The 21,292-nt window shown below is 42.1% G+C and overlaps 3 protein-coding genes across 3 annotated transcripts in view; 2 read left to right on the top strand and 1 right to left on the bottom strand.

Annotated features, from left to right (window-relative positions):
* Nucleotides 1-340: 340 nt before the first annotated feature.
* Nucleotides 341-2,045, top strand: LOC127907080 (adenine phosphoribosyltransferase-like; the record flags this gene model as incomplete). The annotated part of the gene is given in 6 exon segments (XM_052460768.1): nucleotides 341-388; nucleotides 632-696; nucleotides 698-735; nucleotides 1,113-1,246; nucleotides 1,389-1,467; nucleotides 1,645-2,045. Coding segments are annotated over 6 exon segments (543 nt in total), but the record flags the coding sequence as incomplete, so codon positions are not given.
* A 991-nt stretch (nucleotides 2,046-3,036) lies between these two features.
* cdt1 (chromatin licensing and DNA replication factor 1) lies at nucleotides 3,037-7,684 on the bottom strand. Its single transcript, XM_035736628.2, has 10 exons — nucleotides 6,994-7,684; nucleotides 6,407-6,559; nucleotides 5,998-6,236; nucleotides 5,695-5,889; nucleotides 5,452-5,597; nucleotides 5,251-5,345; nucleotides 4,965-5,156; nucleotides 3,973-4,116; nucleotides 3,678-3,879; nucleotides 3,037-3,568 (listed from the first exon to the last, which is right to left on the bottom strand). Exons 1-10 carry the CDS (start codon nucleotides 7,510-7,512, stop codon nucleotides 3,405-3,407), a joined length of 2,049 nt encoding a protein of 682 aa, XP_035592521.1. The 5' UTR covers nucleotides 7,513-7,684; the 3' UTR covers nucleotides 3,037-3,404.
* Nucleotides 7,685-8,382: 698 nt separating this feature from the next.
* Nucleotides 8,383-21,292, top strand: part of piezo1 (piezo-type mechanosensitive ion channel component 1) — an 80,567-nt gene continuing 67,657 nt past the window's right edge. The window contains exons 1-2 of the mRNA XM_052462113.1: nucleotides 8,383-8,549; nucleotides 9,274-9,479. Of these exons, the coding sequence (XP_052318073.1) occupies nucleotides 9,416-9,479 (64 nt within the window). The 5' untranslated portion in view covers nucleotides 8,383-8,549; nucleotides 9,274-9,415. The remainder of the gene's footprint in view (nucleotides 8,550-9,273; nucleotides 9,480-21,292) is intronic.

Below are 21,292 nucleotides of genomic sequence, written 5' to 3'. Positions count from 1 at the left end.
CACTAGATAGCACATCTACAAAGTCAAGGGACTATGTCGTAAAAATTCATGGAATTATCTTTTTGGTCTTAATTTAAGGTTAAGCATGCGGTGTAAGTCGCTCTGGATAAGAGCGTCTGCTAAATGACTTAAATGTAAATGTAATGTAAATGTTGGCAGTGTAGTTAGGGTTAGGTTTAACATTTGATTTGTGGCTGTGGTAACTAGTGACAACTCGGATTTTGTCACGACACCAACAGGCATCTGACTTTTTGCCTCAAGATCCACACCACACAAGAGTTGACAGGCAGCTAACGCACAGTTAGCAGTGGCAGTGCACACGAGAGAAGCAAAATAATAATTTGTCACAAAACATTTTCCTGATTTCCCAAGCAAAGGAATACTTTTCATGTAGGCAGTGAATTATAGATTACCGACATAAGATTAGCTAGCTAGCACTACATTTATGTGCTGTGTTACCTAGCTAGCCATCTTCGCAATGCTAGCGCTCTATTCTAAAGAACATGCATTCTTGTAATACTATTTTGTAGTAGCTAGCTATGTTGACAGGCTCGATGTAAAATATATATTCTAAGGGATTGCTAGTTAGTTTGTTTATTTCAACAGCTGTGAATATGTGTGTGTCTGTCACACAGACATCTGTCCAATTCTCAAAAACCCGGGTGCACTGACGGCAGTCATCAATCTTTTTGAAGAACGTGAGGCAGACGCATCCCCAAGTAGCACTGATTGATGGCGAGTCCACATGGCTGTGTTTTTACTACAGGCAGCCCAATTTGGTCATTTGACCAATCAGATCTGAGAAAGATCTGATGTGAAATAATCAAATGACCAATTGGTGGGGGAAAAATATCAGAATTGGGCTGCGTGTATATAAGGAGCCCATGTCACCCAGTCATATGCAGCTCCTGTGGAACGTTGACATGAGAGGCAATGGGACTGGAGCATGTGTCACTGAGGACACCATGCAGCTCCCCAATTCGTTCGCTGTCTGGGAATTAGGCAATTCTGAGCTCTTTGAAGGTTACAACTGCAGCTGTCATATAACCACATATTTCCTTCAACACCATGGATTGTCACTGTGTTCTAACAGTGTGATCTATGTCCTGTATGTCTGGCTGCTCAGGGGTTTCTCTTCGGATCCCTTCTAGCCCAGAGGTTAGGAGTGGGATTTGTGCTGGTCCGGAAGATGGGAAAGCTCCCAGGGCCTACACTGTCTATGGCACACAATCTGGAGTATGGAGAGGTGAAATTGGCTGGTGATGACCGCTGTATTACCTCCTACACATTTCTGTCCTTTCATATCACAGCTCCAAGCCTCTGAAAAGTACATATGTATTGGACCCTACCATCCCCCCCCCCCTTTTCAATTAATATTCCTTCATCAGGCTGAGGTTAAGATCCAGGAGGATGCAGTGGCTCCAGAACAGAAAGTGCTTCTCATCGATGATTTACTAGCCACTGGAGGTGAGGCATTTCACTGTTCATTGGGTGTATTTTGTTCAAACGAGTGGACAGTATGACAGATAAAAATATATATTGATTTAAGGGAACAGTGTTTCATTGGTATTACCCGTCTTTGTTTCGAGGCCAGTGTCAATGATAATGCCTCCATATTACTCAGTAACTCTCTCTGTTTGTCAGGAAACCTGTATGCTACCTGTGAGCTCATGAAGAAACAGAATGCAGAGGTAATGGGCTGCATGGTGGTCATTGAGCTCAATGGGGTTGAAGCCAAATGCCCTCTTCTCCCTGGTGCAGTATTGAGGTCAAAACAATTCCAAATAATCCACTCAACTGTAATGGAGACCATTTTTAGATAGGAATGCTTTGGAAAGTTTACCTATGCACTATAAAGCAAATGGCATTCATTTTCTAAGTATACATAGTATGGCTGTGACGGTCATAGAATTTTGGAAGACTGTATTTGGCCAGCCAAATGACCATGCTCAGTGTAGTAACAGTTTGAATAGCAGCGAAAACAAAACAATTTTTACACAGTATTTTCTCCTCTCCTCTGCATGTGCTGCCATATAAATAGAATGGGCGGCCATATTCAAGGCAATGATGGCATAATGCGTGAACTGGCGAAAGCAGGAAGTGTACCATAGAAAGAGGCAAATTCGAGAGGATTTACTCTTGCCAAAAACCAGTCCACATGAGATGAGACCTTTTTTGTATGGAACTCTATCAAAGAAGCCTCAGGTAATTCAACAAAGCCACTTCTTACATTGTAGGGGCAGTATTTTGAACCAATGTGTAGATGAGTTATAAAAAAAAATCCAAAAGGAAGTGCCAGCAGCACACTACCCAGCGTCCCACTGCTGGCTTGCCGCAGAAGCTATGCAGGGTTGGATGACCAGATGCTGCTGGAAGTGTTGTTGGAATGCCAGTGGAAGGCACTCTTTCCTCTGGTCTTTAAAAAAAATCCCAATGTCCCAGGGCAGTGATTAGGGGACATTGCCCGGTGTAGGGTGCAGTCTTTTGCATGGGATGTTAAACAGGTGTCCTGACTCTCACTAAAGAGCCCATGGCACTTATCGTGAGAGTAGGAGTATTAACCCCGGTGTCCTGGCTAAATTCCATCACCAAATTATCCCCAGCTTCCAATTGGCTCCATCTTTCCCTTGTAATTATTCCCCAGGTCATAGCTGTAAATTGTGTTCGTAGCCAACTTACCTAAAATAAGGATTAAATAAAATGTGGCATTATAACTGAGAACTTAGTTGCCTGTTATGCACATATCTGGCTTCAATCATTGAGGACATGCATTTCCATTGTTAGTCACAGCTAGCTTGTCAATAGATCACCTTAAGTGTACCCAATGTGCTGTTTTATGGTTACATTAGTTTTCCTCCATAACTGTTGTGTGCTAGCCCTAAGTATCAATGTCTAAAGGTGCCTTTTGGTATTTAATTACTGTACTGGTGCAACTGTATGAGGCAGTCATTTTGTCAATATACTTGGTTCATTGTGCACCACAGAACAAGAACCTGCTTGATGGAAATCCATTGTGCAAACAAAAACAAAAGGCAGTTTGTCAAGGGTAAAAATATTTTTACTCCAATGCTAGTGTGGATGTAATACAGCTTAAACAATAATAAAAAGGATTTAACACATGGCAAGTATATTAAACCTGTCCGTGAACTAGAAAGTTTATTACAAAACTAGGACAACGGTGTTAGAATACTACCCAATCAACAAGAAACAGTCACCAACAAAATGAGTCAGTATCATTGAACACAGCATTTATCTATACACATTAAAAAATATGCACGCTTATTGAGTTGGTAAAAATAGTTTAACTTCCTTTAAAAAAAAAAGTAAACAAACCAGCCCTGCATTGTCCAATCACTAAAATACTTTAGTCACACTCAAATTACACATTGAAAATCATAGCAGCTTCAAAGCCTTTCTTCCTCTTTGGTCTTCTGCTTCAGTTTCTCCAGTACCACATTCAGGTCCATGGTCTTGATCAACTTGAGATAGAAGTCCTTTCTAATTGTGTGAATGGTAAGCCATTCAGGAGTCAGTTCTGCCAGCAGACGAAGGTGCAGCTCCATATCACCTAAAAAGATTGCAGCAGTTCTGACATTGACTGACATGAAAACCAAGGGATTTTTTTAAAGTAAAAAATATATAGGATTTCATATCAGGCATTTCTTCAGATAGCTCACCTGTGCTCAGGGCAGAGCGGTAACTAGAGACCATCCGGTTACAGGCCACCTCCATGATCAGTGCAGGTTTCTTCTCTGCCACAAAGACGTTACGCAGGATCCGAGCCAGCTCTCCCAGCCGTGACATCATCACAAGGCGCTCCTCCTGTTGAGGGTTCCGGGTCATGGCAGCTTGGAGCTTCTGAGCCTCCTTTGCTCGGATCTATAACAAAAGAGGGATCAGTCCCAGTCCTCACACTGTACTACATACACACATTTTATCATTTGTCCTAAGTCAAACAGCAGGGTGACCTACCCTCTCCAGCAGGGACTGAGATACCCCTTTGAGGGCACTGTGAGTTTCAGCAGGAGCCACATGAGTTTGTGGAACAGGCTCTTGCTCTTTTACACAGACCATCTCTGCAGTCTTCAGAGCCATGTTGGCCAGCGCTTTCTCCATCTGCAAACAGCAAAATTGTTAATACCAAACAATGCAATTTAAATTAATGCCCTTTAAAACTAGAGCCCAATCAAATCCAGGTTTATTCAGCACATACAGTTCACAACAAGTATAAAACATGCAGTGAAATGCTTACTTGCAAGCTCCCGCAACAGTGCAAAAAAGTATAAGTATACTATAGGATATACAGTATACAAATCATAATCAGTGGATAGTGGCAACTGCTAGGCCTCCGACCGCAAGGCACTACAGAGGGTAGTGTGAACTGCCCAGTACATCACTGGGGCCAAGCTTCCTGCCATCCAGGACCTCTATACCAGGCGGTGTCAGTGAAAGGCCCTAAAAATTGTCAAAGACTCCAGCCACCCTAGTCATAGACTTCTCTGCTACTGCACAGCAAGCGGTACCAGAGCGCCAAGTCTAGGTCCAAGAGGCTTCTAAACAGCTTCTACCCGCAAACCACAAGACAATTGAACATCTATTTGCATGGTCCCCCTCCACACCACTGCCAGTCTCATCTATGCATACTTACATACTACCTCAACTAACCGGTGCCCCCGCACATTGACTGTACTGGCACCTCCCCACACACATATATGACTGTTGCTCTTTAATTACTTGTTATTTTTCTCTTATCCGTATTTATTTTATTTTTTAACTGCACTGTTGGTTAGGAGCTCGTAAGAAAGCATTTCACTAAGGTCTACACCTGTTGTATTCAGCACGTGACTAATAAAATTAGATTAGTGTTGGTCACAGTTGATGTTATAGAGACAAAACAGCAGTGTTGACTGTGTGTGTAAGGGTTGGATGTGTGGAGAATGCAGGACAGACCAGTCAGTAAGTACCTTAGGGGTCATCATGGAGCAGGCCTTGTCCAGAACCTCCCGGGCAGTGGTTAGCTTCTCAGCTTCCTGTGGGGGCTGGGGCAGCTCACTGGGCAGGACATTGGGCACCTCATCCACATTGAAGCGAGGGTGCCAGCGGGTAAGCTTGTCATCTGGGACTCTAATAGGAGGATTCAACTTGGCAAGGAATGCCTAAAGACAACATATACAGACAGATTGGTTACCAAGTCGGGTCAATTCAAAGTATACAGTTAAGAGTACATTTTCTCGTATAAATGGTGCCTACCTTGTGATGCCCTTTCACAATGCTGATTAGGTTTTGGTGGAAGATACGTCTCCTCTCTAACAGGCGGGAAGCAGCCAGCACTGCCTTGCTCTTATCTGAGGAACAAAAACAGACATTAGGAGAAACTGTCGTATCAGCAGTTATTTAAATACACTCATCTGTATTGAAAGAATACAAAGCATCATGAGACCTCCCCCTCACCAGCTTCAATGACAGGCTCCACTGTGAGCTGGTAGCTCGACTTCCTCACTGTAGCACTGAAGGTAGGAATGTTTCTCTCCTGGCGGAAAAGGTAGGCCGTAGGATAGACGGTCTTAATCTGGCCCACATGGGTCTCCTCAAAACACCTGTGAAATTAAAAGGAAAAGTAATGAATATTTCTGCTGCTCCTTCCTGTGGATTTCTACTTATCATCCAATTAGATAATTATAGTTTGCACCATACTTGTGCATCATGTCCTGGACACCCTGCTTCACTTTGGCAAAGGTAACCGTCTCTGAGCGGTTGAAGAGCATTCCCACTATGGTGTCCATGCTTCGGAACATTCCGGCAAGCAGTTTGTACTTGAAGGGCAGGGTGAGGCCAGGGGGAACATCCTGGGCAAGAGTATGGTACCGCTGATAGGCTGGGAGCTTATCTCTGAAAAAGAGCATATTACAGATCAGGACAAAGGATTAGTTATAATCAAAGCAACTACAAAAGCCTCTTCAAATAACACCGTTATTGAAATACTTGTTTCATCCTCACCCATCCTCGGGTTGCGGCCGATTATTTTCTTCAGTAGATCTGGCCTCTGCCAACCTCTCCTCCTTCCGGTGTTGTGCCTTAGCAGCAAGCTCTTTAACACAGGCTAGCTGGGTCTTCAGGTCTGGGGCAGTGGCAGTAGACTCGGGGGGCATAGAGGGCAGGTTCTCAGCTTTCCGTGTCTGGCCCTGTATCTTCTTAAGGCGGAACTTGAGGGCCGCAACATCCTCTTTGGAGAAAGTCTGATGTGGTAGAAAGACAATGACATTGCAACATTTGTGAGGATTCTGTCCATTATGGTATGACTAAAGAGTAACTTCATTAGATAAAAATGAAACAATCTCAGATAATTGAATTGTGGCCAGGTGTGTAGACATAACGGTGAAAGCATAAGCTACCAACAATACTGTACCTTGTGCCCCTCTTTTGGTTTTGTGCTGCCCTGAACATGTGGTTTGTGCCTTGGAGAATTGTTGGCACTGCGATTGACGAAATTCTTTGATTCTTTATCAACAGGTATTGGATAGGGTACCTGCGGGACATCTTTAGCCAGAGAGTGGGTTGCCTGGTAAAAAAAAAAGGATTCAGCTGTGACTCAAATGTTCAGCCCCCTTCCCAATTTGTCTTCAAATTCCTTAGCCAAACATTGTCTGTGAGGTCTTTCGTTGTGTCTAGTTTATGATGTCTAACTAGCTAACCATTCTGGACCAGACTTGCTAGGTTAATATTTCTAGCAATAGAGGTCGCCAACTTGTAGCACTAAAATCTGTAAATGGGTTAGTTTATGACTATAATATCAGTCAGTTAAAACATTACTTAAGCCTGTGCTCGTTTTATTTAGCCTACAGAACAACAAGTAGTTAGTTATAAGATCTAAGCATCTAGCATGTGTTTACCACAACCTTAATTTACGCAGCTTAAAAAAATAAAAAACATTAAATGACCCCATAGGCTTTAGCCAACGAGCCATGGCGGCCTACGAAAATGCGCCAACATTACCTGTTCGTCGTTTTTGACGAGAATCAATTTCTTCCTGACCGACTTCTTTACAGCTTTAACCGGCTCAGGACTTGTCCCTGCAGCGATGGCGTGTTTATTTGCCTCGATCCGAAGACGCTTCTTTGCTGTGCTATGTTCAGCAGTGGTTGAAAATACAGCTGATCCAAGATCGAATTCAGCTTCTGTAGAGGTCCTCTTGGGAGTACGAGGGCTGGAGAAAAGTGTTTGTTTTTCCGAGTCGGTCCTCGCCAGCACCTCCACCTCATCGACCGAAGTCGCCTCATCAATAACCCTCCAAAACTCATCTTGTACACTGTTTTCAGAACATGTTGATTTGGAATTCTTTATCATAACCTTTGTTGTAGGTGCCGCATTCTTGCTTTTCGACCGAGTTGATATTGTGCATGGCTTACTTGTTACAGTGTCCACAACTTGCGTTTTATTGCCATCACCATGCGCAGCCCCACTAGCATCTTTCTTTCTCTTGACGTAGAAATCGGTGACCCGCGCCTGAGACATAATGATGTTAATCTAGAACCACACAATTATCTTCTGGCCAGGAAAGACGACTGATCAAACGATAAATAAATTTCAACTCAGCAGCATGAGCTACCGAAGTGTATATGAAGGCTAGCTCAAAGTCGCTATGACCAGAACATGCAACATATTTTCGCGCGAAATAGACACGTGACCTCCATAAGCCACACCCTTCTCCCGCCCTGTTTCAAAGATAGGCAATTGGTGGACAATTTTGTTGCTAGATTTAGCAACTTTTCAGTCTACCCTGGTAACTTTTTTCAAACAGCACCTAGTAACACATTTAGCTACTTAAAAAAAAAATGGAACTTTTATCAACTTTTGAAAAGTGACTCAAACGCTAAAATGGATGCATTTTCCCTCTAAATGACACAAGAACTACTTATTTCTGTCACACACTGTCACAATACACGTGCCTGGCTGAAAAGGTGCATTGTGAGTGACGTCAGCAGCAGGCCAGCAGCAATTTCAGCAAATTGCAAATCATTGTTGGCTGACTGCAAACAGCAATAGCACGGGTTCGATGAGCCAAACCCAATGAATATAGTTGGTAACGAATGTTTAATATTGAACAGAACTTACACCATCAATCAACAAGTTTCAATCAAAACTGTACAGCCAGAAGTACAGAAAAGAGTGGGACTCTGTACCTGAACAAACGTCAAATCATATTTTTTGCAGGGATGGCCAGTCAATTTGAGTAACGTTATTGTGTATTCCACGTAATGACGCAGTTTTACGTTATCACGCAATGACATCCCAACGTAATTTAGCAACTTTTAGCAACAAATCAACCTGCCTCTAGCAATTTACCCTGAAAATTAGTTGGCAACACTGATGAGTTGGGCTTGGTGTACCGCTAGAGGACGCTAATGATTTACCAGACAATATTTAGAAGATGTAGAGTCAATTTCAAGCGGGTTGCAGTAGTGTGACATTTTTTCAAAAGATTACCGAGTACGAGTTTTCGTTTGTATAATCTCAAAATTCATAGACTACTGGTTTACTGCGCAGTTAAGGTAGGGCTTTTTATTAGCATGTTGCTGAAGGAGTGTCACATAGTAACAATTCACTTATAATTTCCTGCTATGGGCTAAAGTTTGTAAGTGTCATGTGTCAACGCAAAACGACAACGTGCTCTTTCAAATAGGAAAATCGCAGGCGATGGTGCTGACAGTGAGATCTTCAAACATGCGTTAACTATGATATAGAATAGCTGAATAGGCTGAAAATGTATTTTCAAATTCGTTTCTTTCGAAATTACCATACATTAATTGTGTATGCTTGTGAGATAGTCTTCCTCGTGGACATGTTGCTTTCGAAAACACACCTTAAAATTGTTAGTTAGGTTATGTAGACAGAGAGAAGAAAACCTGAGGAAGTGCCAACCCAATGAGAGTGAATTGGATTTACAGCGATTGAAAGAACAGTTCAAGTGTTGCATTAGGCCTACTGGTGAATCACTTTTTCCATGAAGATATTGCTTTACATGGAATATTCAGTTCAAGGGGCGGAAAGAGAGGAGAGTTGTTTCAATACGGGAGAGCTGGTAGTTAGTTTTGTTTACAATTTCGTGCGAATATACTTTATATCCCCGAAATGTGAGGTGAAGATGTCTTGTGGATTTACAGAACAAGAACCTCAATTGATTTCATTTGTCCACTACTCAGGAAACTTGAAAAATATTACTTTTGGAAGTCATATGTCTGCCTAGTGGAATGACCGCACCGCTTTATTTTATAGGTTCAAAAGACACTTTGAAAACCATGAACAATTATTGCGGACTGGGTTTATTAAAATTAATTGGGTGGAATTTAACGTTCCGTCGAGGAATGTCAGCGGGACTGTAGACTGGAGCTAAGCAGTGCATTTGGGACGCGCGCTCATGGAGCTTCAGGTGGTATGTGGACTGCTCTACTGCATTCTGTTGCCGACGTTCTTGTTAGCAGGTAAGCTGTCAGGGTTTCCATTGTAAATTGAATTAAACCAGAATTTTACTGTAGTGCCCAATAGGCCTAAATGATTGATATTGTTATTTTGTTGCATATTCAATTTGCATGTCATGCTATATTATTTATTGTTGTCTACAATAAAAAAAAAAATATTTACAGCCTACACTGACATAATGTCATTGATAGATCACATCATTTGAAAATTGGAATCATTTCTGTATGAATAGGATTATTATGGATTAAGTATTTGACCTCCCTCTTTTGCACAGTGGCCAAATGAAAATAGGTTATATTTCTTTCTCTGCTTCTCCTGTTTTCACCAGTTCTGATAGACTCCAGTAAGTTCTCCTGATTCATTGAGGTGTTTATTTAGCAGACACACTCAGGCTTGGCTTCCTTTCTACATAAGGTTTTAGACAGGACCTCTTCCTGTTGAAACACACAAACACACACTTATAAACTTTTTTTTTAAGGGTCCCAAAAGGTTTCTTTGTCTGTCCCCATAGCATAACCTATTTTGGTTCCATGTAAGACTTTGTAGAAAGGGGTCTACATGGAAGCCAAAAGGGTTATCCTTTGGGGACAGCCGAATAATGCTTTTAAATAAATAACGCTTGTAGATTGAGTGCACACCATTGTTCACACTCCATTCTGTGCCTATATAATGGTAGGATGCTGTGCCACATGAACATGCAAGTGTGAATGGTAGAATAAACAAAAAGTTGTTTTGTATTTGAAGATTCAAGTGTAGTATGCCTATGACTTGGTAAATTAACTGAGCACATTGTCCCCCACAGGTAGGCCTATTACTATCATGTAAGTGTTTTAACAGGAAACCGTCCTCCTCAGTTGTGTCATCTGTAAAGATTCCTTTCTATCTCAGCCTTCTTGTCCCTGAAACTTTCCATTCCACCAGTCAATTTTAATGCACTAAAATCCAGCTAGTCTCCTGCTGGTCTAACTAGGAGCTGTGTGGCAGGTATAGATGTGGTTCAGACTGTTGACAGGAGACTGCTAGAAGATGTGGCATCTCTTGTCACATGGGTTCTCTGTGACAGGAACAGAAAGTGTCTTGCGAGCCTCCTTACCCGTAACACGTGGCCGACCAATCTCTACTCATTTCCACATTGGTTGCAACTGTTTCAATCTATGTCTCACCCACACGCCTGATTAATTTATTTTTCCTTTTTTGACTGCATAATGTAGGCTACATGTTGCGCTTCACATGTGGTTTAGAAGTTGCAGGGCTCATCATACATGTCCTCTGTTTTTTTGTCAGCAAGATCTATTGGTGCTCATCTGGATGCAGACACTCCCTCAGACTGGAAGGTGCACATCACCGAGGGCAATAAAAATGCTCCCGACGGTGGGTCATCCTGACCAGTGCTGTGTTCCACATCAGGCCACATAGGAACTGTTTAATCAAGACCACATGGTTGGCTGGTGTGTTTACTACTAACGTTTGAAAGTGAGACAATGAGAAGGTAATGAACCTGTATATTAGTGGAATAAAGATTTTAGAACAAGGTGGATTATGACAAACACAGTAAATCAAATCAAATGTTATTTGTCACATGCGCTGAATACAACTTACCATGAAGTGCTTACTTACAAGCCCTTAACCAACAATGCAGTTCAAGAAATAGAGTTAAGAAAATATTTACTAAATAAACTGAAGTGAAAAAATAAATGAAATAATATCAAAAAGTAACACAAGAAAATTACATGACAATTACGAGGCTATATACAGGGGGTACCAAGTCAATGTGTGGCGGTACAGGTTAGTTGAGGTAATTTGTAACGTGTCTTGCATAGATAATAAACAGCGAGTAGCAGCAGTATAAAAAGGGGGGGGGGGCTTGGAAGCTGGTGGAAGCTGTTTTGGTCCTAGGAGCCTTTTGGTCCTAGACTTGGCGTTCCGGTACCGCTTGCCGTGCGGTAGCAGAGAGAGGTGAGTGGAGTGGAGTCTTTGACAATTTTTTGGACCTTCCTCTGACACCTCCTAGCATATAGGTCCTCGATGTCAGGAAGCTTCCACTATATTCATTTCGAAATTTGAAGAAAAGCTGGACCTGTTCGATCCAAGCAATCAAATATAGTTCAAATAATGACATACTGCCTCAATTATATTTTCTACTCACACAAACACACACCTGTGTGATAACAAACACACACTTGTGTGATATGAACTCTTTCATTTTGGAACACTTCTGTATGCCAGTCACGGCACAATGATATAAAAATGAAATGTTCTGTGCTCGCGTCTCCTACCAATACTGCGGTGTAACCTCCTTTTATAAATGTACATTTATAATTTGTACATGTATTTCCATTGGCAATGTGAATATGAATAATTTCTCATACAAAACCCCATTTAAATGATCAGTGAGTGCCCTTTCCTCCAATGATGCCACACTGTCATTGACAAACAATACTAGGCAATCAGTACTGTAGAGGCAATCAGTGCTTGTTTAATGACAATACAAACCCAACCCAGTGTCCAATTAAGCAGCAATCAAATTCTATTTGTCACATGCTCCGAATACAACCAGTGTAGACCTTACAAATGCTTACTTACAAGCCCTTAACCAAAAATGCTGTTTTAAGGGGGGAAAAGTGTTAAGTAGATAATAGGTAGGTAAAAAAAAACAAGAATAATAAAAAATTAAAAAATAGTTAAACAGCAGCAGTAAAGTAACAGTAGCGAGGCTATATACAGGGGGTACCAGTACAGAGTCAATGTGCGGGGGCACAGGTTAGTCTAGGTAACTGAGGTAATATGTACATGAAGGTAAAGTTAAAGTGACTATGCATAGATAACCAGAGAGTAGCAGCAGGGTAAAAGAGGAGAATGGAACATGGGTCCTGTGTGTGAGGATAGTTGTGTGTGTGTGTGTGTGTGTGTGTGTGAGAGGTAAAGCTCATGTAATAAACATGGGGGGTGAGTCTGCTGCATAGGTCTGATAAACCGTGCGTTTGATTCTCCAGCTGCAGTACATAGTTTTAACACCTGTAGTCTGTCAAAAGTCTCACGCTCCAACACAGCTTAAGTACACCCATTAACTAGAACGATGCTCCAAACACTGTTAACATTACACAGCCAGGAGACAGCCAGTGTAAACACTGCAGATTTAAAATAGGCATTTTCACTGGACCGTCACTTTTATTTTGAATATATTATTTTCAATCTCTATCTTTTGATTCAACTGGTTGGAAGTGTAATTCAGAGCCTTGAAGTGCTATTCTGTTGTTGAGCTGTTTGAGAATGTAAGATAGACTCGATCTATGCTAGTTCTACTTTTGTCCGGTGCCAAGGATAGATTTATCTAGGTTTTATTTGGTCCACTCATTGCCATAAAGTTGAGGTATAGTCAGTGAGATGTAAACCTGCAAGAGGCCTGTTCTAGGGCCCTACTCTGGGTTGAGACTCTGCTTCTATAAGAAGAGAATGTGAGAGGGACATGACTGGCAAAGTAGGTGAGGAAAATAGTTCACCCTCAAGTCCTGGCTTGCTGCTCATTACCTCATGTTCAAAGCTATAAACAGTATGGTTGGCCTGTTCGCTAAATTGTGTGAGTACATTGCATTACCTCCGTTAATCCCATCTGTTTTTATACCTAATAAGAGACAATTATGCCCAATCCCAAGAGTGAATGGGGGTGGGCTTACTGGGCTAAACTAAATCACAGATGTGTCTGGTGTGTTTTAGTGTTTAGAGATTCACAGTGGTCTCAGCAAGTTTTGGAATATAAGGTGTGTGTGTATTCATGGATGCTAAGGGAAGCCAGGCTTCCCCCCAAAAAATTACAGAGGAATGTTTTCATGTATTTTATATGTATTTATCTTTCGCCTCTCTGTTTCATCGTTTTTCTTAAATTCGTAAGAGTCTGAATGCATCTCACTGGAGAAAGCATCCGAGTGAGCGAAACAGTGCCCCTCTGTCTCTGTATGATGCTGTCTGATACAAAAGAGTATGACATTGTTTGCCTGCTGGTAGTATTGAATGCAAGGGAAGCCAGCAAGCATTTTGCCTCACTTGATTAAACAAGTATAAAATAATAGCCAATCAGCATTGAGATAAACTGGGTGAGCTCAACTGTAAATGGGCCCAGTGCACCAAAAAAAAGGTGTTATGGGAAGTCAGTTTGGATTTGGTGTCCCTCCTATCAAATTGCATTGAGAGCATACGTCACTGACAAACAACTTGAATTGTTGCGTGTTGTTGTCCTCTGGTGGCCCAAGGATGGAGATGGGGATTTGGTGTTGTGGTTTTACTTAATTCTCCGTACTGGCCAATGATTACAATGGCAATTCTTATCCAACCTTTAATTTATACACTGCGCCCCTGGCCTGAGAGGATGGAAGTTCAATATGTAGCTAGATGTAGAAGGCTATTGTTAACTAGCTAACTTTGCCCATGAAAGCAAGCATTTTAGTCAGGTAGCCTAGGACAACAAAACTAGAAGTGTGTACAGTATGACAGAGTGATAGATCATTTCAACATGTCAACATGAGAGAGGAGGATGGCATTGGTGTTTCTCAACATGTAGGGTGAGTCAACATGTTTTTTTCTGCTTGCATGACCACACACACACACACACAAATCAGAGCCATGGACAGCCACATCATATTCAGCTTACGTTGGTTGATTGGACTAAATTGTTTTTGGAATCTTTTAGTTGTCACTGTGTTAGACTAAGCATAGGTGATTTGATGATGTTGAAATTGTACTAGAATAGTGGAGGCAGTTCCTGTTTTCTCTGCGACTTGCGATAACTCTCCGTGGTTCTCAATCAATAGTTGTTTAGTAGTCCGAAAATGTCGGAAACATTAACTTGCTTGACCGTGCTGTAGGTCACGTAACTATTTGTTACATGTTATTTGCTTTCAATTTACTCTGCCACTGTCTTCTTATTGTTGTGGCCTTAAGGCCTATATATCACGGACGCACCGCTACTTGTGTGATATATATATATATATGTGAGTCAGCACCAGTCGAGGCGGTTGAAGCAGCTTTCACAGTCTAGTCTGAAATGTGACACAGGCCTTGTGGTGAGGGCAGGGCTCCATCCCGGCTCATCTAACTCCACATTAGAAACGACCCGCAGGAGGCACGCCTGTTGACTGGAGCCTGCAGGCAGAACCACTGCCCTTAAATTACCTTTACCACGAGACATTGATTGCGTAGCCCAAAGCTGGGTGTTTGTTTTACTATGTCCTGGACATAGACCCATAGTCAACCCGCAGCCATTTTTACCCCACAAAATCAGGAAGGAGGTAGAGCCAGGTGAGCCCAGCCAGCAGCCCCAATGTTCCACCTACAATGGAAAGGCTTTGTTAAACACTTAACACCAATATAAATGCAACATGCAAAAATGTCAAAGATCTTACTGAGTTACAGTTCATATAAGGAAATCAGTGAAATTAAATAAATACATTAGGTCCTAATCTATGGATTTCACATAACTGGGAATACAGATATGAATCGGTTGATCACAGATACCTTTAAAATAAATGCAGGGGCGTGGATCAGAAAACCAGTCAGTATCTGGTGTGACCATCATTTGCCTCATGCAGCATGACACATCTCCTTCACATAGAGTTGATCAGGCTGCTTCCTAGGCCATCATTGAAAATAAGAATTAGTTTTTAACTGACTTGCCTAGTTAAATAAAGTTTAAAATAAAAATGAATGGCACGAAAATGGGTATCAGGATCTCATCACGGTATGTCTGCATTCAAATTGTCGACTAAAATGCAATTGTGTTCGTTGCCCCTACCGTGCCTACCCATACCATAACCCCACCGCCACCATGCGGCACTCTGTTCACAACATTGACATCAGCAAACCGTTCACCCACATGACGTCATAAACGCTGTCTGTCAGCTTCCCTGAGATGGTGTCTGACAGTTTGTGCAGAAATTCTTTGGTTGTGCAAACCCACAGTTTTATCAGCTAGTCAGCTGGTGGCTGGTCTCTGACCATCTCGCAGGTGAAGAAGATGGATGTGAAGGTCCTGGGCTGGTGTGGTTACACGTGGTCTGCAGTTGTTTGGCCGGTTGGATGTACTGACAAATTCTCTGAAACGACGTTGGAGGCGGCTTATGGTAGAGGAATAAACATTCCGTTATCTGGCATCAGCCCTGGTGGACATTCCTGCAGTCAGCATGCCAATTGCACGCTCCCTCAACTTGAGACATCTGTGACGTTTTTATGACAGAACTGCACATTTTAGAGTGGCCTTTTATTGTCCCAGCAGAAGGTGCACCTGTGTAATGATAATGCTGTTTAATCAGCTTCTTGATATGCCACACCTGTCAGGTGGATGTATTATCTTGGAGAAGGAGTAATGCTCACTACCAGAGACGTAAACAAATTTGGGCACAACATTTGAGAGAAATATGATTTTTGTGCTTATGGAACATTTCTGGAGTCTTTTATTTCAGCTCATGAAACATGGGACCAACACTACATGTTGTGTTTTATATTTTTGTTCAGTATACATGAAGTCATTTACATGTTCATGTATGGTAGTTTGAAAGTCGAATCCAAGCATGTCATGGTTTTCCGTTACTCAGTGGAGTTTATTTTGTGAATAAACTGAGTGTTGTCATTTCCACTAGCTGTAGCTACGGCCCTCTGTGTGTCTCGACCACACCCAGACGTTCAGACTGTTTACCATGGTATTACCATGGTAAAGATGAGTGCCATGGCAACATCCTGAGACGAATCTCGTGCTTCCACCTTTTAGACTGGCAAGTCAACTTCTCTACAAGTCAATGTCACCAGTACAACTAAATGCAAAGTCCTATGCCTTCTTGCATTTACTAAACTTTGAGTTTGATGATTCATAAAGCGAAGAAATTACAATATTCATGGGAAAGTTGAGTAATGTGCAATAGTCTCACTGCTGATTAAAAGGATGATCTAAGACTTTTCTGCCAAGTACAAAACAGACAACTCAAATAACGCGGATAGAGAATGTACAACCTGCTATAGATGCCATGCTTCAGTGTGGTTATTACTCCCAAATGCAGTAATGTGTTCCACATGTAACAGTTTAGCTTCCGTCCCTCTCCTCGCCCCTATCTGGGCTCGACATTTCACATCGGTTACAACCTAGTCGGTTGCACAACTGAATGCATTCAACTGAAATGGGTCTTCCACATTTAACACAACCCTTCAGAATCAGAGAGGTGCGAGGGGCTGCCTTAATCAATGTCCACGTCATCGGTGCCCAGGGAGCAGTTGTTGTTGGGGGTTAACTGCCTTGCTACTGGGGAGACAATTCGGTAGGTGTTCCGTGTGCTGTGCGTGGTGTCTGTCTTCGGGGCAGTGATGAGAATGGCAGATTGGTCACACTTTGAATGTTTATCAGCTGTTTCATTTTTAGTATTTTTATGTAACCTTTATTTTAAAGACCAAGGTCTCTTTCTCAGATGAGCCCTGTATACCCATCAAACACATCAATCAATATACATTAATACACTAAAAGCAAAACACAGTCATTGAAAACAAACACATTCTTCAGTAAATAGGTCCTCAATCAGCCTTTTGAATTGCCCTAGTGGCACCAAGTCATCCAACTTTAGAGAGCCTTGGAGATTATTCCACAAGTAAGGTGACAAAAAACTAAGAGCAGATTGACCTAACTCAGTGGAGATAGAAGGGATCTCCAAAGATTCCTGAGACTGGATCTGGTATATCATACGTCTAGTGCAGTATTCATAACAAAGACTGAGGAAAACCCCTGTATGATTTAATAAAAGAGGAGAAGAAACAACCTCACACAATGTTGAAGTTTTCTTATTTTTAAAAACTCATAGTGAAAATTGAAGCATTTTCAACCAGAAACAGATGTGACGGTTCTATGAGTTTTACTCTGTGTTTGGATGATGGCCATGGGTGTGAATGGCCGGATCTCCATGTGTTCCCTTCCTCTGGATGTTCATGTTGATATTCAGTGTGTCACATCCTGTTTGTTAGTGTGCTCATTGCTTAAGCTGCAGGTTTAACACACACAACCTATGTGTCACTGTGGGCACAATGACCTGAGAAACTACAATGATCTCATAGCTGCTCTACTAAAGAGAAGTTGACGTAGAACACTGATGAACTTGGCAGGGACTTCAGTCTTGTTAGGTTAAAGGGTGCTGGATGATGAGACGTTGTATGGTCTCTGGGTGAGTAATAGTCTGGTTCAGATGGTGGTGCACTTAAGAGGCTGTAACCGGGTCTGTGCAGCAGAAGTGGTTATCAGGCTGTGCCAGAACTGTGGGGGAGTCTATTGACTTACTGTCCTCCTGGTGCACATATGTACACTATATATACAAAAGTATGTGGACACGCTTTCAAATGAGTGGATTCGGTTACAGTATTTCAGCCACACCTGTTGCTGACAGGTGTTTAAAATTGAGCACACAGCTATGCAATCTCCATAGACAAACATTGGCAGTAGAATGGCCTTACTGAAGAGCTCAGTGACTTTCAACGTGGCACCGTCATAGGATGCCACCCTTCCAACAAGTCAGTTCGTAATATAGCTGCCCTGCTAGAGCTGTCCCGGTCAACTGTAAGTGCTGTTATTGTGAAGGGGAAAGGTTTAGGAGCAACAACGGCGCAGCCGCAAAGTGGTAGCCGAATCCACTAATTTGAAGAGGTATCCACATACTTGTGTGTATATGTGTATATACTTGTGTGTATATGTGTATATACTTGTGTGTATATGTAGTGCATGTCAGGGTTTCCAAAACATCACTAACTGACAGGTAAACTGATAATCACACATCACCACACAAATCCTGGTTAGAGCTCTCAACTGCTTGGCAGTGTTTCTCTCAGTGTCAAAGTTTGACTGGAATCCAAGTGTGTCTAGAGAAGAAAATAAGGCCATGGCTTTTGTGTTGCCTTTAATTAATAGCTGAGATGCAATTGGTATGTTTGTCAACTCTGACTTGAAACATAGTCACAGCAGCATTCTGGAAAGTCACATGCTTTTGGTTGCTGTGCTTTGTGAAAATTAAATATAGACTAGAAGAAATGCTGCTCAGCCAGAAATACCTAAGTCGGGAGGAGGAAAGAGAAAAGTTCTAGCTACGTATGTATTTAGGTTAAATCTGCCCTCAAATTCCATGGAGAAAGTACTGAAATTTTCCGTCCCATACTGATGAACTGCCCCAGTAGTTACTGAATCATGAAGGGGACAGTTCATTATAACTGCGAAGATCCACTTTCCCCTGGTCTTCTTGCAGATGAACCCAAAACACTTCCCACGACTATAAAACCAAATGAATGATGACAAATGTCTGAAATTTGAATGACCATGATATAGTTATATCTGTGGGTCAGTAACACTTGTAGGATGTGATCAATAGCGTTGGAAGACCAAAGTGCAAATTGGCCCCAAGCAAGTGTATGTTGATCTGTGCTATTGCCTTAATCAATTACCAAAATGTATTCAAACAATGCCTGAGATGCATCATCAGTATTGTTTGTCACTAAGTTTTGTTCCCTATGAGCAATTGATCAACTATTTTATCACACCAAGTGAGACACTCTGACCAGTGTAAGTATTCAGGAAACACTGAATTAGCACTGAGGTTTCAAACCCTGAGGCGCAACACATGCGATAATTCCAGGAACACGTTGCCAAGCAGACAAGACAGACCAGACTTGGGTTTGCTAAGTCAATGGGAGAAGTGAAAAATGTGTTCTTTTTTTTTTCTCGAATTCCAAATGCAAAACCTAGATTCGAGACGATCTCTTAAGTAGCTGAACCTGTTGTTACTACATCCTCGTGAAAGTGACAAACTGACAGGTTTTTATTTTTGTCAAAGACAATTTTATATTGAAGGAGTGCGTTTGGTTTGACGGCCTTCACGTGCGCAGTTGGCACGCCACGACCGTTAGACCTGATGAAGTGTTTCTGTGCATGAGCTGTGCTAGCTAATGTAGCCATAACATCGACTACACGTGTGATCAGGAATTATTTGGGGACAATCAGTTTCTGCATATCTTCATTAGGGCAGCGGTTTATCTCACTATTCTCTTACACACAACACACACACACAGCTGTGAAGGTGCTGTCATGAGTGTCCTTTGACTGAACTCAGACATAATCCTCCATGTAGGTGCTGCTTGTGTCAGCATAATTGGATTGAGATGAGTGGGAGGAAGTTGAACTTCGACAACACATAGTGCCATAATCATAAACACACTGCTCGAGTGCTCAATTAAATGCTCTGACTCACGCATCTATCTACAGTACTTGGACTCAGTCAGGGAAGACTAGCTTCTCTGCTAGGCCACAGAACCACTCTGTTTGTATGTTAGGTCTGGAATCTGACACCAGACAGCACCATCCAAACTCATTACTGGTGAATTAACAGTGAGCCAAGGACAGGTGTGGGACTGGCCCGGCTTCAGAGCTTTGTCTTTCAGGCCACAGTAAAACATGATACATATGGAGGTTACTCTTTAAATGAGAATTTGACTTCCCGCTGATGCCTCTGGCTGACCGCTAACCAGATAACAGACCGCCGCTCTGGCCTCATGCTGGCCAGACACCACAGACACGGGAGTGCTAAAGCGCTTTTTAATGAGGAGCATGGAGCTTCAATGTCCAACACCTGTTGCGGTCACACAGGCCCACATTTAGATGTGCTGAACTAACTGGCTGCCTGGGGCTGAGGCTGGCTGACCACGGCCAGAGAGAACCCTCTCGGATATCTAGGGCATTGGGCAGAGCTGGGTCTGCATTCAGGCCAACTGCCCATAGGCCCAGTGGTCCAGTCCCTCCAAGCCAAAAGGATATGACACAGCGTGTGTGTAAGGGAGAGGAAGTTGCGCTTCCTCACCTCAGTGAGTTGTTTTATGAAGAGAATAATTAGAAATTGAACGGGATCTTAAGCACTTACAAATTCGTAACATGTCATGTGAATTGCACGAAGAACATATACAGTACCAGTCAAAAGTTTGGACACACCTACTCATTTCAAGGGTTTTTCTTTATTTTGACTATTTTCTACATTGTAGAATAAAAGTGAAAACAAACTATGACATAACATATATGGAATCATGTAGTAACCAAAAAAATGTTAAACAATTCCTAATATATTTAGATTCTTCAAAGTAGCCACCCTTTTGCCTTGATTGACAGCTTTGTACACTATTGGAATCCTCTCCACCAGCTTCATGATGTAGTCACTTGGACTGTGTTTGAGCCAATCAGTTGTGGTGTGATAAAGTTGGGATGGTATATAGAAGATAGCCCTATTTGGTAAAAGACCAAGTCCATATTATGACAAGAACCAGCTCAAATAAGCAAAGAGAAATGACAGTATTATTACTTTTAAGACATGAGTCAGTCAATCCAGGAACATTTCAAGAACTTTGAAAGTTTCTTCAAGTGCAGTCACTTAAACCATCAAGCGTTATGATGAAACTGTCTCTCATGAGGACCGCCACAGGAAAGGAAGACCCAGAGTTACCTCTGCTGCAGAGGATACGTTCATTAGAGTTAACTGCACGTCAGATTGCAGCCCAAATAAAAAGTAACAGACACATCTCAACATCAACTGTTCAGAGGAGACTGCGTGAATCAGTCCTTCATGGTCAAATTGCTGCAAAGAAACCACTACTAAAGGACACCAATAAGAAGAAGAGACTTGATTGTGCCAAGAAACATGAGCAATGGACATTAGACCGGTGGAAATCTGTCCTTTTGAGATTTTTGGTTCCAACCGCTGTCTTTGTGAGACGCAGAGTAGGTGAACGGATGATCTTCGCATGTGTGGTTCCCACCGTGAAG

The sequence above is a fragment of the Oncorhynchus keta genome, chromosome 14 (genome assembly GCF_023373465.1).
Source record: "Oncorhynchus keta strain PuntledgeMale-10-30-2019 chromosome 14, Oket_V2, whole genome shotgun sequence".
NCBI classification, from domain to species: domain Eukaryota; kingdom Metazoa; phylum Chordata; class Actinopteri; order Salmoniformes; family Salmonidae; genus Oncorhynchus; species Oncorhynchus keta.
Note: the sequence above shows the minus strand (reverse complement) of the source record. Positions and strands in the feature narration are given on the sequence as shown.